General features: G+C 44.2%; 1 protein-coding gene across 3 annotated transcripts in view; it reads right to left on the bottom strand.

Annotated features, from left to right (window-relative positions):
* SLC5A1 (solute carrier family 5 member 1) overlaps positions 1-18615 on the bottom strand; it is a 71288-nt gene that overhangs the window by 50499 nt on the left and 2174 nt on the right. For 2 of the 3 annotated variants that reach the window (XM_019018693.3, XM_055374312.2), the window contains exon 1: positions 4688-4884. Coding sequence is in view for 1 of the 3 variants with exons in the window: in XM_019018692.2 (XP_018874237.1) it covers positions 13976-14047 (72 nt within the window). In the remaining 2 variants the exon portion in view is untranslated. Of the gene's footprint in view, positions 1-4687; positions 4885-13975; positions 14048-18615 lie in introns of those variants that run through there. The other variant, XM_019018692.2, reaches the window with a different exon arrangement.

Raw genomic sequence — 18615 nt, 5'->3', positions numbered from 1 at the left:
TCCTGAAGTCCCCACTCACTATCTGAGAAGAGAGTGGAATGAGGCCAGGAGAGTTCGGGGTATCAGAATGTCCTGAGCCCAGGTTCTATTCATTTCTATTAGGGGAACAACCTTCCTCATTCTGGACTCCCTCTCTTTACCCCATGACCTACACTTAATCATTTACCAAAACTCTGACTCTGCCTTCACAATATTATGGCCACCTAGCTCTTTCTAGATAGCCCTTGTGCTGCCTGTCACTATCTCTCAACAGGACCAAGTAGCGGGCTGCTAGAGGATCTCTATTCTCTCCTTTCCGTCAGTCACCTCCCCACCCACCCACATGGCCAAGCAACCTCCCTAAAGCACAGCTCTGATCATAACACTGACCTATTCAGAGACTTTCCTGGACACCCAAAAGGGCCTGTCAGGTGGTCTTCCTGACAGCTACAGGCCTAAAAACTGTCTTAGGAATATAGCAAGGTTTCAAGGTAAAGTTCCCTCAAGTGCAGAGACAGCATGAGCTTTACAACTCAAGTTCGAATGTTTTCTTGACCTCTTACTCTCTGGGTGATTAGAACATCTGCAAGCCTCCGTCTTCTCTCATGGCAGGGTTGGTGCAGGAGTCAAATGAAATTATGAACCAGTTGTGACTGACACAGCTGATTCTCAATCAGTGTCCCTTCCCTCCTTTCTCCTCCCAAGAGGATAATTACTTCACCCTCAAAGACACTTAGCAAAAGCTACAATGGATACTGTTATAGACAGAATTGTGTCCTCTCTGCAAAATTCCTATGTTAAAGCCCCAACCCCCAAGGTGATGGTATTTGGAGATAGGGCTTTTAGGGAGATAATAAGGTTAAATGAGCTCATAAGGGTGGGGCCCCAATCTGATAGGATTGGTGTCCTTATAAGAAGAGACACCAGAAATTTCTTTCTCTCTCTCCCCGTATACATGCACAGTAAAGAGGCCATATATGAGGACACAGCAAAAAGGCAGCCGTCTACAAGCCAGGAAGAGAGGCCTCCCTGGAAGCCAACCCTGAAGGCACCTCGACTTTTGACTTCTAGAACTATGAGAAGACTAATTTCTGTTGTTTAAGCCACCCAGTCTGTGGTATTTTGTTGTGGCAGCCTGAGCCAACTAAGACAGACACCATTGTTTTATGACCTGTACTCCCCTGCCAGGTTTTTACACTGCCGCTCCTGTTGCTGGAACTCACCAACAATGCGTTCATCGTGCCAATTTCCCAAACATTTTCTCTGTCCACTCCTCATCCATGCTCATGCCCATTTGAGAATGGGCACCACTCCCATGCAGGGAGTGACCCAGTGCCGTGAATCATCACGTCCTTCTCTAGAATTTCTCCCCCATGTTCCTGTGAATTCAGGATTTCAGACTTTATCTAAAATTTCCCCAACTTGACCTCACCTCTCACTTACTACTTTACCAACCCTCCTCACCCTCTGATGGGACTCGAAAGGCCATTACAAGTATGTGGATACTTTTGCTGCTTGTTGTGCAAGATGAACTGAGTCTGACCAAACCCAACAGGTCTGAGAGCATGGGAACTGGGAAAATAACATAATGTCACATCACAAAATGCAGAAAGGCTATTTATTCTCTTGATTTTAGGGAATTAATAATCACATTTTACCACGTAGATGTCCTATCCTGGAAGGTTGGTGGGAGGGGAGACGTACGGAAAAATTAACCAATCATTGAATCTTTCAGAGTGGAATGGGTCTGTGGATGCCACAGCTTAAGTCCCCTTTGCAACACCTCCCAAGTGATGGTCAGTTCTTAATGCATACCTCTAGTGACAGAGAACTCGCTACCTTACAATGCAGCTGAATCTGTGGTAGAACAACTCTACTTGTTAAAAAGTCATTCTTTATTTGAGCTGAAGTCTACCCATCAGTCCTGCTTCCACCCTTTATAGTGCAACAGAACAAGTAAAATCTCTCTTCCACAAGTTAGCCCTTCCAATATCTGAGGACAGGGATGGTTTCCCTGCTTCAGTTTTCCCCAGACTTCTCATGTGTCTGTTTCTCTTCTCATGTGTCTGTTCCTCATCGACAGTGGACTTGATTCTCATCACCATTGTTGTTCTCTGCCGCCCTGAGCCCCATCTCTGTCCCCAAAGTGGACCTCAGACCTGAATAGACTATTCTGAACGTGACCCATCCAAAATGAAGCAAGCTGCCCCTCTTGACTTCCCGTAAGATTTTAACATCATCCACCTTCAAATCCTCTTTGAAACCTGTCACTCAGCCATGAGTTCTTGGCCGTACGGAGGACCGAGGCCAGTCCCTCTAATTGCCATTACTATTAAAGAATCCGCCTCTCTGTTATTTGGAACATTCAGCAAGAACACATTTCCTCCCATTGCAATTTAGATTCCTGAAAAGACCGATTTGGTTTGCCTTAACAAGACAATGGCTCTATCACTTAAATTCTTTTTACTTTAGTCCCTCCAGGGTTTGGCACAAATTTAATGTTTCCCCCTTGTGCCTCCTCTAAAGGGAAAACTACCTAAACCAAAAACATCAGGCAAAATCATTTCTCCCTACTGACTTTCTTTTTTTTAAGACAGAGTCTCGCTCTGTCGCCCAGGCTAGAGTGCAGTGACATGATCTCAGCTCACTGCAACCTCCCCGTCCCAGGCTGAAGCGATTCTCCTGATTCAGTCTCCCAAGTAGCTGGGACTACAGCTGCATGCCAGCATGCCCAGCTAATTTTAGTAGAGACAGGGTTTGACCATATTGGCTAGGCTGGTCTTGAACTCCTGACCTCAGGTGATCTGCCCGCCTCAGCCTTCCAAAGTCCTGGGATTACAGGCATGAGCCACCGCAGCCAGCCGCTACTGACAATTAATGTTAGAAGTCAGAAGCTGGCAGGAATTGCATCTGTCTCTCGAACCAAAGACAGGTGTTACTCTATTTAGTGACCCACCCAGACCTATTGAAATCAGAGTAATAAGCTCTTTGGGTGATTCTTATGCCCAACAAAGTTTGAGAAGCCTGCCCTAGAGTGTATTGAAAGCCACTGTTTCCTCCTGAAACTTGTTTTCATCACTCTTTGGAAGCAGGGATGCAGTCTGTAACTATACAATTAGAATGCTAAAATCTGGCCTGGTGGTGTGGTGTCTCAGGCCTGCAATACCAACATTTTGGGAGGTTGAGGTGAGAGGACCACTTGAGGCCAAGAGTTCAAGACCAGCCTGGGTAACATAATGAGACCCCGTCTCTACAAAAAAATTAAAAACTAGCTGAGCATGGTGGCATGTACCTGTAGCCCTAGCTACTTGGAAGGCTGAGGTGGGAGGATCACTTGAGCCCAGTAATTCAAGGTTGCAGTGAGTGTGATCATGCTGCTGCACTGCAACTGGGGGGACAGAATAAGACTGTGTCCCCCCAAAAAAATGCTAAGATCTGGAGGACAAAAAGTGAAAGAGGCTCTCTCCAAAATTCCCTGCTTAACTGCCAGAGTTTTAAAGATCTGTTACCCACTGGGCACAGTGGCTCACACCTGTAATCCCAGCACTTTGGGAGGATGAGCCAGACAGATGAACTAAGGTCAGGAGTTCAAGACCAGATATGGTCAACATGGTGAAACCCCATCTCTACTAAAAATACAAAAAAATTAGCCAGACGTAGCGGTAGGTGCCTGTAATCCCAGCTACTCGGGAGGCTGAGGCAGGAGAATCACTTGAGCCTGGGAGGCAGAGGTTGCAGTGAGCCGAGATCGCGCCATTGGGCTCCAGCCTGGGCAACAAGAGCAAAGTTCCATCTCTTAAAAAAAAAAAAAAATATATATATATATATATATATATGTGTGTGTGTGTGTATATGTGTGTATATATGTGTGTGTGTATATATATGTGTGTATATATGTGTGTATATATATGTGTGTGTATATATATGTGTGTATATATATGTGTGTGTGTGTATATATATGTGTGTCTGTATATATATGTGTGTCTGTATATATATATATATATGTGCGTGTGTGTGTGTATATATATATATATATATAAAACCATGGCACCTGTGCTGCCCAGTGGGTGGCATTTTCACTTCAACCACATGCCAACATATAGAACATGGAGTGAAAGAAACTTTGACTGATCTCACCAGGGAGGCCCCGGAACTGGAAGGCTTGGTAGAATCAAGACTTCCATGATACCATCAGGCTGCAGCAAAGTTATGAAAGCAAAGATATTTCGACTGGAAATCCACTGAAGCTACTCAAAATCTTGGTGGGAAATCATTCCGCAAACAATTTATCTCCTCAAGAGATGGGATTGTGAGAGTTCTCAGAGGTGATCTCAACCACCAGAGACAACAAAGGTTGTTGACCAGAGCACTTTTCAACCTCTCAGCTGTGGCGTGAAATTCAGAAGAGGAATTACAGGCGCTCCAGGCTCTCTGCAATAAAGTCAGTCCCACCTTCTCCAATCTCAGCAGCCCTGCCATGCCCTGCCATGTCCCCTCCACTCTGGCAAAACCACACTGGCTCAATTTCCAAGATGTGCTCTGTGCTTTCCTGCCTCCTGCTTTTGTTTATGACATTTTCGTTTTTCCTGGAATGCCCTCTTCATCAAGCTCTGTCTATAAAAACGCTTCCCTCATCTGCAAAATAAAGCCCAGTCCCACCTCTCCACTGACACCATCCAGAGCCGATCTCCACCCTCCAATCTCTTACCTCATGTGTTGTCTGTTCCCCTCTCCTGGTGCGTGTCACATCCCCACTTTGATAACTGCTTCCACACAAGTCTGCTGCCCCAAATACCTTCTAGCCTTCAAAGAGCCCACTTTTGGGACAGAGTCTTTTTCTGTCGCCCAGGCAGGAGTGCAGTGGCATGATCTCAGCTCACTGTAACCTCTGCCTCTCAGCTGTGGCATGAAATTCAGAAGAGGAATTTCAGGCACTCCAGGCTCTCTGCAATCCAGTCCTGCTTCCACTTAACAGAGGACATTCTTTGCACATGGCAAGGACTCAGTAAAGATCTGCTGAGTGAGTAAGTGATATCAAATCTTTGAATGTTCCACTTGGGGAAACAACAGAAACCATAGCAACCAAATGTCTGAGAGCTGCATTTATTCCCACTGGGGCATGGAGTCAGGACTCTTCTCAGGGACATGCCAAGGACCACTCTCTCCTGAAGAAGAGGCAATAAACCTAGCCTGCCAGGCCTACCCAGGGCCCATAAGAACAGCAGGGTATACTGGAGACTATGAAGTGGCTCTGTGAAATATCAGTCTGGCAACCCACAAGCTCAGTGTTCATAAGAACAAGACCATAAGGGGAACTGACCTTATAGGTTAGTCCGTCAAATAGGATTTTTTTAATGTTAAAGACTTGGTGTTGGCAAGTAAATAGGCTCTCCCACATATTTCATACCATTTTTCGGGAAAGTTGTCGGTTGGTACACGTTAAAATCATTTAAAAGTTTGTCTCCTTCCATTTATATGACCCTATTTTTAGGACTCGGTTTTAAGCAAATTATCAGAGATGCACACAAAGACTTAGATACAAGGATTTCATCAGTATGTTCATTGCTATGTCATTTACAACAGAGGAATGTTGGAAACCACGTAAGGGCCCAACAATTAGAAAAACAATTGGATAAATTCAAGTTCATATTTATGATAGAATTTTAAAAAAATTTTTGTAGAGATGGGATCTCGCTATATTGACTAGGCTGGTCTCAAACTCCTGACCTCAAGCTTTCCTCCCAGTTTGGCTTCCCAACGTGCTAGGATTATAGGCATGAGCCACTGCACCCAGCCATATGATGGAATATTGTGCAGCCATTAAAATTATAGCTTTGAAGAATTCGTTATGACATGAGGAGATACAAACCTATATACCCTATGAGCCCCAAAATGTTTAAATATATGCATAGGTGTGTGTGTGTGTGTACCTGTGTATACATAAATATATCCAAATTTAACAATGATTATCTTGGGAAGACAAAACAATGAGTGCATTTTTAAAATACTTTTCCAGTTTTTTCACAAGGGGTTTGTATAATTTTATAATCAGAACACAATCCTTTAAAATCTTAAAAATAAGGAACAACAATTCCAGAGCTGGCTCAGATTCACTAGCAGAGCCTGAGGACTGAAAGCAAAGTAGACATGTAAGTTATGTGTTTTTTGGGGGGATGTAGAAAAAGACGTGAAAATGTCACTGAGTGCTAACTACAGTTATGTTTTGTGTGCCTGGAAATAGAAAATTGACATCTTAACCCAGCTCATGTGATGTTAGAGCTGGAATTACCTTGGAAATGATTACAGCTGACCTTGTTATTTTCCAATGAAAATAAAATTGTAGCCCAGAAGAAGAAAGTGATTCACGTTTACATATTAATTTTATCTTTACTTTCACACCCTAAGGACAGTAAGTCAGCATGTGCACACTCAGGATCACAAATCCAGGCATCAAGAATTGTCCTGGGGGCTGGGTGCAGTAGCTTACACCTGTAATGCCAGCACCTTGGGAGGCCGTGGCAGGAGAATCACTTGAATCCAGGAGTTTGAGACCTGCCTGGGCAACATAGTGAGACCCCACCTCTACAAAAAAATAAAAAATTAACTGGGTGCAGTGGCACTGTCTATAGTCTCAGATACTCGGGAGGCTGAGGAAGGAGGATCCTTTGAGCCCAGGAGGTCTAGGCTTTGATGAGCTGTGATCACACCACTGCACTCCAGCTTGGGCAACAGAGTGAGATCATATCTCAAAAAACAATGAAAAGAATTGCCTAGGGCAATGGACAACTGGCTTCACAATCAGAGGCAGCCAGGGGATTTTCAAAAAGGATCCTGTATCAATAATCATACTTGAAAGTACAATTAAATGGCATGGACATCCTTTTCCTCCCCTCCTTCAAAGCACACTGTGAACCTTCCAACCTGGTTCTAATCTTGGTTCCGCCATAGCAAACTATGTGACCTTGAGGCAGTCACTTTACTGCTTTTAGCCTCAGTCTCTTCCACTGTAAACCGAGGATAATAATCTTTTTTGGCCTACGCTAGAGGGTGTTACTGGACTTTAATGATGTGACAAAATTTAAGAAAGTTTTGCTCCACAAAGACATGCTATTCTGAAGAAGTATTGATGCTTTTACACAGCCCATGTTTTTATAGATTACCCTGAATTTCCTGAAAGAAACAGAGTCATCGTTTTCTCCTTGAGGAAAAAAGGTCATCATAGCCCAAATGGAAAATGCAGTCAGCTAATTTCAGGAAACATTTTTCTTTGTTAATGAACCATCTAAGACCCAGAATGTCCAGAATTCTGGAGATGGCTTCCTGCTCCCTGCTTTTGTCCTTCTCTTTAAGGGATATCGGGAGATCCCAGGGCGTCTTCTCCATGCCTTCTCTAGGCTGTGCTGGACTCCTCCATTGGGATATCCTCCAATAGTGGTCCTTAAACTTTAACATAATCAGAATACAAGATATACAGTTAAGTCTACCTATCTTGAATATGCAGATTCACAGATAATATATTCATTATACATTTGTAGCATAAGTATGTCCTGAATATTGCATGGGACATACTTATGCTAAAAAAAAAAAAAAAAAAGACAGGAAAGTATGTATTGTTTGCCTGAAATTCAGATTTAACTGGGCATCCTGTATTTTTATTTGCGATATCTGGCAACCCTAATCAGAATCACCTGGAGGACTTAAAACACAGACTGGTCAGGCATGGTGGCTCACACCTATCATCCCAGCACTTTGGGAGGCCAAAGGGGGAAGATTGCTTGAGCTCGGGAGTTCGAGACCAGGCTGCGCAACATAGCGAGACCTCACCTCTACTAAAAATCAAAAATTAGCCAGGCGTGGTGGCACGCACCTGTAGTCCCAGGTACTCAGGAAGCTAAGGTGGGAGGATCATTTGAGCCCAGGAGATCAAGGCTATAGTGAGTTATGATCACGTCACTGCACTCCCACAGAGCAAGACTGTGTCTCAAAAAACAAACAAACAACAACAAAAAAACACACGCAGATTACTGGGCCCCATTTCCTAGCATTTGTGATTCAGTAGGTCTGGTTTGAGGCTAGAAATTTTGCATTTCTAACAAGAGTGCAGGTCTTGCTGATGCTGCTGGTCTGGGTACCACAGTTGAGAGCACCATCCTGGGAGAATAAGAAAGGGAGAGGAGAATGCTAACTTTTACAGCACTACCTTTGGGCCAAGGGTTGGACCATGTATTTCATTTGCTTTTTCTTATTTAATGCCCACTACAGTTCTGTGAGGTTGGTATTATTCTGATCTTCATTTACAGATGAGAATAAGGATCAGAAGATTGAAGTGACTTGCCCAAGGTCTTATAGCCAAAGGTGACTGAAGTCCCAGGGGCACAGGGAGAGGCTGTGGCACACACTGACTTTCTGGTTTTTCCCAGGACATTCCCTTCTGAATGTCCCTGAAGGGGCACAGTGGGGTGAGAACCTCCTACCCATCCCACTGTAAACTCAGGAATGGAATGTGCTCATCTGTGTCATGTTTTCATATTCCTTCTTCACCTTCTAGGAACTTGTCTTTAATCATGATTAGTGTCTCTCTTAGGAAGCTCTCTTTTCACAGAGGAAGTTTGAAAAGATTTAATCTTGGATCATTGCCATCTCAAGGATCACACTTCCTGGATTGGGACAGAAAATCAGATGGAGCTCCTATATTCAGAGTGTTTTATTTCTGAGACTCTAGTAAATATTTAGGCACAGGCTTTGTTCCAGAGTCATCACAGTCTCTATTTACTCAGCCAACTCCTATTCCCATGGACAATGGTCCTCTTTCACTCATTACCTTCATGAACTTCTCTCCTTGCCCAAAGAAACAAAGGGGCAAGAAATCAGGAAACCACTGACATTTTCCCACCAGTTTTTGGCACAAAAGGCAGGTGAGGTCTTCCACTGGCATTTAGAGGTTAAGGAGGCTGAAGACCAATCCATCCTCTCATCGAGATGAGCCCATCTTTGGAATCATCAGCAATTCAGGGTCACTCACTCAAAGCACCTGATCTAAATATACCATCTTGGCTGGGTGCAGTGGCTCACACCTGTAATCCCAGCACTTTGGGAGGCCAAGGTGGGCAGATCACATGAGGCCAGGAGTTCAAGACCAGCCTGGCCAATATGGTGAAACCCCGTCTCTACTAAAAATACAAAAAAATTAGCCAGGCTTGGTAGCACAAGCCTGTAATCCTAGCTACTAGGGAGGCTGAGGCAGGAGAATTGCTTGAACCTGGAAGATGGAGGTTACAGTGAATCAAGATTGCACCACTGCACTCCAGACTGGGCAACAGAGTGAGACCCTGTCTCAAATAAATAAATATATATACCATCTGTACCCCACACTGGCCCCCTTTCAGTTTTTCAAATATCCCAAGCTTCTTCCTACATCAGGGCCTTTGGCCATTCTGTTCCTTCCACTTGGGTTACTCATCCCAGAATCTTCACATGGCTGGCTCCTTCTGATCATTCAAATCTCAACCTGAATGCTCAATCCTCAGAAAGGCCCTCTTTGAGCCTATGTTGAATAAGGAAGACCCTTCTCCCTCCCACTGAACCTCACCCTTGACTCAGATACACTTTCTTCTGAGCACTTAACTATTATTGATAATTTTACATATATTTTGTAAGAATGTGAGGGACATAAACACACACATGCACACGGATATATACCAGCACCTACATGGCATCTGGCACATAGTAGGTATCAACATGCAGTTGTGGAATGAGAGAATAATACTACATAAATAGATGAATGATTCAATTCACAGCTTAAGGAGGAGAAGCTGGAGATGAGAAACAATTACTATTTTATTTTTTTTAGATGGAATCTTGCTACCCAAGCTGGAGTGCAATGGTGCGATCTCAGCTCACTGCAACCTCCATCTCCTGGGTTCAAGCGATTCTCCTACCTCAGTCTCCCAAGTAGCTGGGATTACAGGCACCTGCCACCACACCCAGCTAGCTAATTTTTGTAATTTTAGTAGAGACAGGGTTTCATCATGTTGGCCAGGCTGGTCTCGAACTCCCAATCCAGGCGATCTGCCTGCCTCAGCCTGCCAAAGTGCTGGGATTACTGGCGTGAGCCACCGCACCCGGCTGAGAAACAATTATAATGATGATAATCATGATAGGCATCCCTCGGACAGCATTAACTATATAGTGTCCTAAGAGATTTACGTGTATTAACTAATTTAATCCCAGATATATTTCTAATATGAATAATACAACGAATTCATTTTAACTGATAGTTTCACCACCTTTCTGCCTCTTCCGACTTCTACCAACCAGAAATACGGATTACAAAAAACAGTATTTTTTTTCTGTCTACAGAAGCACTAATCTGTTAGAAAATTCTGGGAAGGCAGCCAGTGAGAAAGGAGAAGCCAGATGCTTAGGTACTAACTAGATGGCAGGGACTTGGTTACACATCAATCAATTGATGCCTAGAAACACCAAGAATACATGGAGTGGTGAGTGGTTGTGTATTAATCAGAGAAGCTACTTAGAGGAGAGACTAAGCTATGAAGAATGGGAGGGAAGTGGTTCCACCAAAAAAAAAGAGAGAAGGATGAAGGGGAGAGAAAGAGGAAAAGAGAAGAGAGGGGAAAGAGAAGGAAGAAAGGGAAGGAGGGAAAGAATGAGGAGGAGGAGGAGAATAAAAAGGAGGAAGAGAAGGTGGAGGAATAGGAAAAGGAGAATGAGTAATAGGAAGAGAAGAAAAGGGAGGAAAAATAAGAAGGAGGAAGAAGAAAGAGCAAAGCAGACACTGCTGTGATAACCCAAAAGCTCCCACCCAAAATATACCAATGGGGAACTGCCAAGTTTTGCAAAACCTCGACTCAAACTGAGAAAACAAATGGCCTGAGGGTGAGGAAACATAGCCACACCAAACTTTACCAAGGAGTCCAGTGTGGGCTGAAATTGGGAACTCTGATTAAGGCTTCCTTTTCCAGTTTTACTCCCATGAGCCTAAATAACAATTTTTCTCTATGCATAAAAACAGAAATTTGGAGCACTGCTGGAGGCAGGCTTTGACTCAGACCCAGCACCCTCCTAACCTCCTGAATTCTTACCACTGTCTATACTGTGTGGCCCCTGCACCAGAGGCCAGAATATAGACTCAGGTCTCAGGTGACACCACTAAGGGGGACCAGCATGAGGGTCTGGGGACATGTCCCTCTTCTCCCTCATTTCCCTTTAATTCAGCCCATATTTGTCAAGTGCCTTCTTGCAGTGCAAGGCCTTGGTGTTGTGAGGCCAAAAAAAAAAAATTAAGGAAAGCGTAGGCCTAACTCTCATCACAGGGCACTGGGATAAGTAAGAGCACATGCAGGTAAAAAGCAAGTAGAGCAGGGAGAGAGGGCCAAATGGACCTGGGCCAGAAGAGGCAGGAATTGTTTCCCCCAGGCTTATGAAGAGTCGAGTACTTATCTTTCCTTCTCACTTCTTCCTGGAGTGCATCCCTGCCTCTCTCATGTCCAGTTGCCTGGTTCCCTCTCTTCCTCTCCAATTCATGAGCTCCCCACCCATGTACTGGGACTACCAGGTTTTTCTAAGACACCCTTTGGCCCCTCTGGTGACATCATAAGTGGCTGGACTTTGATCTGATCATTAGGTTTTAGAAACATAACGATAAAATCAGATATATTTTACCCAAGAGGACTTGAAAAGTTTGAGAACCTGTCCTCTTTCTTCAGGGAAAATTTTCATCAGGGTCTCTGGTCGGCCCCAAATGAAATAATTTCTTGGTTTTCAGACCAATCTTTAGGCCACACCAATTGGCCTCATAAATTTCCATCTCAAAAGACAAGGAAGGAGAAAGAGACCTGAATAACCAGAAGATCAGAGGAAGTCTTAGCTCTGTCATTATCTTGTGTAAACGTGGGCAACCCATGGGGTTAATCATCTTCACTCTACTTACCTCACTAGATCATTGAGGATTCAATCAGATAAGTGATATGACAGTCCTTCAATAGGTTTCAGTTGCAAAGAAGAACAAGAGCTAAACCTGAGGGTGTAATGTGTGCCAGGCTCTGTTCTGAGACTGTGTGTGTGTGTCCTCAAAACAACAAATCTGGCCCTCCACCTATTTTTGCAAATCAAGTCAGCCACATCCATTCATTCATCCATTGTCCTTGGATGTTTTTGTGTTACAACAGCAGAGTGGAGTAGTTGTGACAGAGATTGCATAGCAGCAAAGCCAGAAATATTTAGTATCTGGCCCTTTACGGAAAAAGTTTGTCAACTATTTTGTTGTTGTTTTGTTGTTGTTGGGTTTGGGATCTTTGTTGTTGTTTTGTTTTTTTGGGTTTTTGTTGTTGTTGTTGTTGTTTGAAACAGGGTCTCACTCTGTCCCCCAGGCTGGAAGGCAGTAATGCAATCATGGCTCACTGCAGCCTTCACCTTCCCAGATCAAACGATCCTCCCACCTCAGCCTTCCAAGTAGCTAGGACTACAGGTGCACACCACCACGCCCAGCTAGTTTTTAATTTTTCTGTAGAGATAAGATCTTGCTATGTTGCCCAGGCTGGTCTTGAACTCCTGAGCTCAAGCAATTCTCTCACTTCTGCCTCCCAAAATGCCTGGATTGCAAGTGTGAGTCACTGTGCCTAGCTGAAACTTAGAATTTTAGTCCTGGAAGAGCCTTTGAGATTCCTTATCTGACCAGCTCCACATTATAGAGGAGACTCTCAGAGACTCAGAGATTAATGAATTGCCCAGTGTCACAAAGCTGGAACAAGCCAAATCCTGTGGCTCCTTGTGCAGTTCCCACTCCCTGCCCTTTGGAATGCTTCTTTCTGAATCTAAGGGAGCTGATCCCATGGAGCTGGCTCTGCCAGTAGTCCTGGTAGGTGTGATCAAACTCTTCCAAAACAAGAGTCTCTCACTGGGCTGTGTACCTGGGGCCTCACTTCTCTGTGTAATTTCTGCTGCCAATATCCAAAGAGTGGGGAATTCCCCTTCGAAGCTCAGCCCCTGAGCTTCACAGCTTTCCTACCATCACATCTCCGCACAGACAGCTGTGAGTGAAACGTGGCAAACCCTGGTGCCACATAAAAAGGGAATCCTGGGCCACCAACCAGCCCACAGTTACGTAAGGTACAGTTTCATGGTTTCATGTTACTCAGATGAGTTGCCTTGGCTTGCCTCAAGCATGACTCAGGCTTCCGGGGACCTCCCAGCCCAGATCCCTACGTAAGCTGACTCTTCTTGTAATTTCAATCCTGGAGTCCTTGCTCCTTCTCTCTGACTGTCCCTTGCTTCTATCCTCAAGCCAACACACAAACTGTTTTTCTCTCTGGGCCTCATTCAGTTTTCAGGAACAGAGTCTGTTTCCAGAGTTTCTGAATCTTCACCTGTTTCAGGTCATAACCACTCCTTACAAAGCCGCCTAAACCCCAGGAATGCCCAAAACCACTCTCTATCCAATATGTTTTCAGACTTTATGAGCTTTGATTTTCTCCTACTTTTCTTGTGGGTGACAACCCAAACCCTCTCTGTCTCAGGTATATCAACCCAGGTCAATACAAGTTGTTCCTTCTTCCAGAAGCTTCTCTGCTGCCCACTCTTCCTATGGCACAAAGCAACTGGGATAAAGGCAGATGGAGGGGCAAAGGGCAAGTGAGATGTCAGCAGCGGAGAGCCTCTGACCCCTGTGATATGTTCCTTGGGCCAGCGCATTTGAGAACTAATATTCTGGTTATGGATTTATGGACCAATGATAGGCTTTGAACCAATTTTGTATTTTATTGAAGGACTCTAAGGGTGATTTATTTAAAGGCTATTCCCTTACTACAAGAGATTAAGGGTGCCCAGTAGACCCGATGAGCATGAGACTCACTGTCAAGAATCTGGTTGGGATCCTTGAATCCTAGAATCACCACCACCCAAAGCCAAGAAGAAAATGAGTTCCTAAAGGGAGTATCAGTTAAGCAGTTATGTAAATAGCATTTCAGAGAAAACTTACCGGCCACCACACCATACTTCGGCCTGCCAGGAAGAAGCCTCCAACAGTCCCACGATTGGTGGAAAACATAGCCTGAGGAGGAAAGGGTCAAAAATGTAATCGAAAACTAGAACAGTGGCCTTGCCAGCCAAAAGGACATACCTCCCCATTCGTGCACCTTCTTCTACCCACTCCACTTTCTGAAACACTTTCACATTCCTTCTTCCCCTGCAGCCTCAAAAGACTTAGATGAAGGAGGCAGGAACCTACATTTGACAGACAAGGAAACTGAGGCTCAGAAGATACATACAGCTTACTCTAGGGCTAGTGCGAAATTAGCTTCCAGTATCACTTCCAGCAAGTCACTCCACCTGGATCTGCTTGCTTGTCTGTTAAATGGCAGGAATGGAACTTTTTATGCCTTTCTTACAAGCATATTGAGGTTCCTAATGAATGCTATATTTATTTTAGCCTCCTGAGTAGCTGGGATTACAGCCACATGGTGGCATGTGCCTATAATCCCAGCTACTCAGGAGGCTGAGGTGGGAGAATCATTTGAGCCCAGGAATTCAAGACCAGCCTGGGCAACATAGCAACACCCATCTCAAAAGAAAAAAAGAAAAAGAAATATCATACTTTTAAAAACTACCATATGGGATGTGAGTTATATCTTTGTTACCAGAAAAGTGAAAAAATGCTCTAAGAATGCAAGGCATTTGTACTAAATATTAAATAAAAGACCAGACAAATTCAAGTCTTTCCTCTCTGAGGGTGTAGGTAGCAGGTTACTGGAATCATCATATATATATATATATAAAATGATTATATATATAATGATTATATATATATAATGATTATATATATAATGATTATATATATATAATGATTAAATATATATATATATTTATATTTATTTATTTATTTTAGACAAAGTCTCACTCAGTCACCCAGGCTGGAGTGCAGTGGCACGATCTTGGCTCACTGCAACCTCTCTCTGCCTCCTGGGTTCAAGCAGTTCTCGTGCCTCAGCCTCCTGAGTAGCTGGGACTACAGGCATGTGCTACTACGCCCAGCTAATTTTTGTATTTTTAGTAGAGACGGGTTTCACCATATTGGCCAGGCTGGTCGCGAACTCCTGACCTCAAGTGATCTGCCTGCTTCGGCCTCCCAAAGTGCTGGGAATACAGGAGTGAGCCACCGCACCCAGCCAATATATCATGACTATTGTGTTAGTATAGAGGAAGGGGAGGACTTTGTCAGACCAGGGAGCCAGGAAAGGCTTACAGAGAGAGCAGTATTTCAGCAAATCTTGATTGAAGAAACAGTGGAATTTTATTAGAGAAGAGGGAGGAATGTGGTAAGATTCCAGAAACAGCAGATCTAGAGGTGGAACCTCACCCAGCGTGGAGAAGGAGAGAATGGCGAACAGTGTTATCTGATGAGCCTGGCTGAGGCATTTGAATGGAGAGAGTGGTGAGAAGTGGGGCAGAACACCCACTCACAAATGCCAGGCTAAAAAGTGCAGGCTTTATTGCATCGGCAGTAGGGAGCCACTGAGGGTTCATGAGGAGAAAAATGACATGAATCTTCAATACACGATGACCAGCTCCTCCCACAGATCCCTTGGGATGTTGCCTCTAAGCCTTCGGATTATTTCTGGTCCAGCTCAGGCCCAGGGCCAGTCCTCCAGCAGAAAATGGGGTCAGTGCCTCTGTTCCTGGCCCCTGGCCATCTTCCCTCTTCTTCTTTGTTATTGGCTTCTCTCAGCGGACACTTGCTAATAATGTTAGTAGCTGATAGTGACTTAACCCTGTCAGAGGTGGCACCTTTTTTTTTTCACATGGAGTCTCATTCTGTTGCCCAGGCTGGAGTGCAGTGGTGCAGTCTCAGCTCACTGCAACCTCTGCCTCCTGGGTTCAGGCAATTCTCATGCCTCAGCCTCCCGAGTAGATGGGAGTACAGGCACACACCACCACGCCTGGCTAATTTTTGTAGAGACAGGGTTTTGCCACGTTTTCCAGGCTGATCTTGAACTCCTGATCTCAGGTGATCTGCCCGCCTCGGCTTCCGAAAGTGCTGGGATTACAGGCATGAGCCACCACGCCCGGCCGATGTCTGCATTTTCATAGGTGACCACTGAGGCTAAAAAGCATCACTATTCCAAATCACTATTCCAAAGGCATTAACTCCTGATGGTGACATCTCAGGCACTTAGACACTTATAATTTATTCATCAAACATGCCTGAGACAGATAACATTTTGCTAGGTGCTCAGTCTGCAACGATGTATTGAACTTAGTCCTTTAGGAAGCAGGGCCATTACTGTGTCCCATCAGTCAACATAGATTTCTTGAGCACCGCCATGTACTGGGCAGTACCCGGGAGAGCATGGCTTGGGTCTTTCTGGACTCCTGGCAGGGCTCTTCCTCCCAAAGGAGATACTGTGAAGTCCTCTGTAGCAGTTTTTTTGGGAATAGCAAGAGACCTAAGAATCAGAAAAGGTAGCTAAGGGCCAAAACAGAAAAAATTCCCAAGGACCTGGTCTGTAGCAACTGACCAAGGAAAAGCCATTCTGAAGGTCACTGTGAAGTTGAAGATTGATATCCCCAGCTGGTCTCAGAAATGAAGAGCTTAGAAGAAGAATGTGAGGGCAGAGACTAGAGTGGGGAGCTGAAATAATTCAGGAAAGATGATGGGGAGGGACAAAAGGTGAAGAGAGGTGTGTATGCACCAAGTCTTTTCTTCTCTGGAATTTTCATCTCCTCATCTATGCAAGCCCAGATCCTACCTATTCATCCTTCAAGGCCCCTCAAAATCCACTTCCCCCATGAAACCCTACCTGACACTCCCCCATGGAAACCTCCTCCTTCCCTACAGCCTCCTCACTTCTCCAAATGAAAGTCTGTGAACACCCAGATGACTTCACTTATGCCTTGTTCACAGCCATTACAATTTTTTTTTACTTTGTGTTACCATATTACAAATTTTTAATTTCACATAATGCTTTGGCCATAATGCTTTGTGCACAGAAAATCATTGTTCTGTGAGCACAAGAGGCTCAAAGGAAAACTTTAAAGTTCCAGACACCACTTTGTAAACCACAGTGTTACATTCACCTGTCCACTCTACAACTAGAAGAGAATGAACTCAACAACTCCAAGCTGCTGGGGTAAAAGAAGGACAATTACTGACCCACAATGTTTTGGTTTGGGGTTTACTTGGGTTCTATCTCCATGGAATACAAATATCATTGAGCAGAAAGGAAGAACTTTAGGCCTCTGTCCAGATGAGGAACAACTTAAGAAACTGAGGATGTTGGGCCTGGAGAAGAGAAGCCTCAAGTGTGGCCTGTTGTCTTCTGAAATGTAAAGTGGGACAGACATGATGCTTGGTGTGGCCCACATAGGACACAACCAGACAAAATGAGAGAAGTTCCAGGACATCGGGTCTGAGCCCAGAGCCAAAAGGAATATCCTCTCTGTCAGAGCTGTCCAGAGATGGAAATAAAGCCACTTGGGAGAGTTTCTACTGGAAGTGTTCAGGTGAAGGCTGTTGACAACTAGTCAAGGTGATTTTGTCAAATGATCTAAAGAAAAGCATCAACTTAAAAAAAAAAAAGAGCAAAGGAATTCAGCACCACCAGGACACTGTCACAACAATGCAATGACAGTAAGGACCATGGAGGGAGTATTCCCAGAAAGGCAAGTGTCTTGGGGAGTGGGAAAGGTAGAATAGTGGAAAGAGCATTGGCTTTGGCATCATAAGACCTTGATTCTTGTCCCACCTCTGGGACTGATTCATCTGAATGACTTCTGGTCACCCTCTCCGATCCTCATGTGTAAAACAGAAAGGTTGGGCTCCCTCAAGGGCCATTCCAATTCAATCATTCAATGATGCTGTCAGTTCAAATGACTGCATAAGACAGGGGTCAGTAATTTTTTTTTCTTTAAAGAAAAAGGGCCTGATGGTAAATACTGAGGCTTTGTGGAATATACAGGGTCTCTACTGCAAATTCTTCATATTTTGTTTTGTTATTTCTTTTTCACAACCCTTGAGAAGTGTAAAAACCATTCTTGGCTTATGGACCATACAAAAACAGGCTGTGAGACAGATTTGGCCCATGGGCCATAGTTTAACAACCCCTGGCTTGAGGGGATTTCAGGATAGCTTGATGAACTCTTCCAGGAAGAATAAGGTCAGAGATCCAGCTTAAAAGGATATAAAATTCCCTAAGAAACAAACTGATAGGTGGTGAAAGAAAAATGGAAATTAACTCTGAAGAAGTAAGAAGCCAAATTCTAAAATATGATTGGAGGAGGCAGAATTGTAAAAGAACAAAACAGAACCAAATAATGTTGGAAGAGATAGAGAAGGTGACAGAGGGACATTGACTGTGTGGGTCTTTTCTAAGTTGAAGAAACACAATGGGCCTGGACCATTCTGCCTGTGCAGCCCAGAGATCATGAAGGAGTCAGAATGGCCACCCCTGAATCAAGCCACTCTTGCCACTTTAATAGCAGACAGAGGAGGATAAACTGGAAGAAATCCAAGGCATTAAATGACCAGGGTCCAGAGGCACTGTCTAATGGGGGAAGATTAAACATAGACAAATACTAAACAGGCTATTAAGTAGCATTTAGCAGGACAAGTGATACTGATTC

The sequence above is a fragment of the Gorilla gorilla genome, chromosome 23 (genome assembly GCF_029281585.2).
Source record: "Gorilla gorilla gorilla isolate KB3781 chromosome 23, NHGRI_mGorGor1-v2.1_pri, whole genome shotgun sequence".
NCBI lineage: Eukaryota > Metazoa > Chordata > Mammalia > Primates > Hominidae > Gorilla > Gorilla gorilla.
Note: the sequence above shows the minus strand (reverse complement) of the source record. Positions and strands in the feature narration are given on the sequence as shown.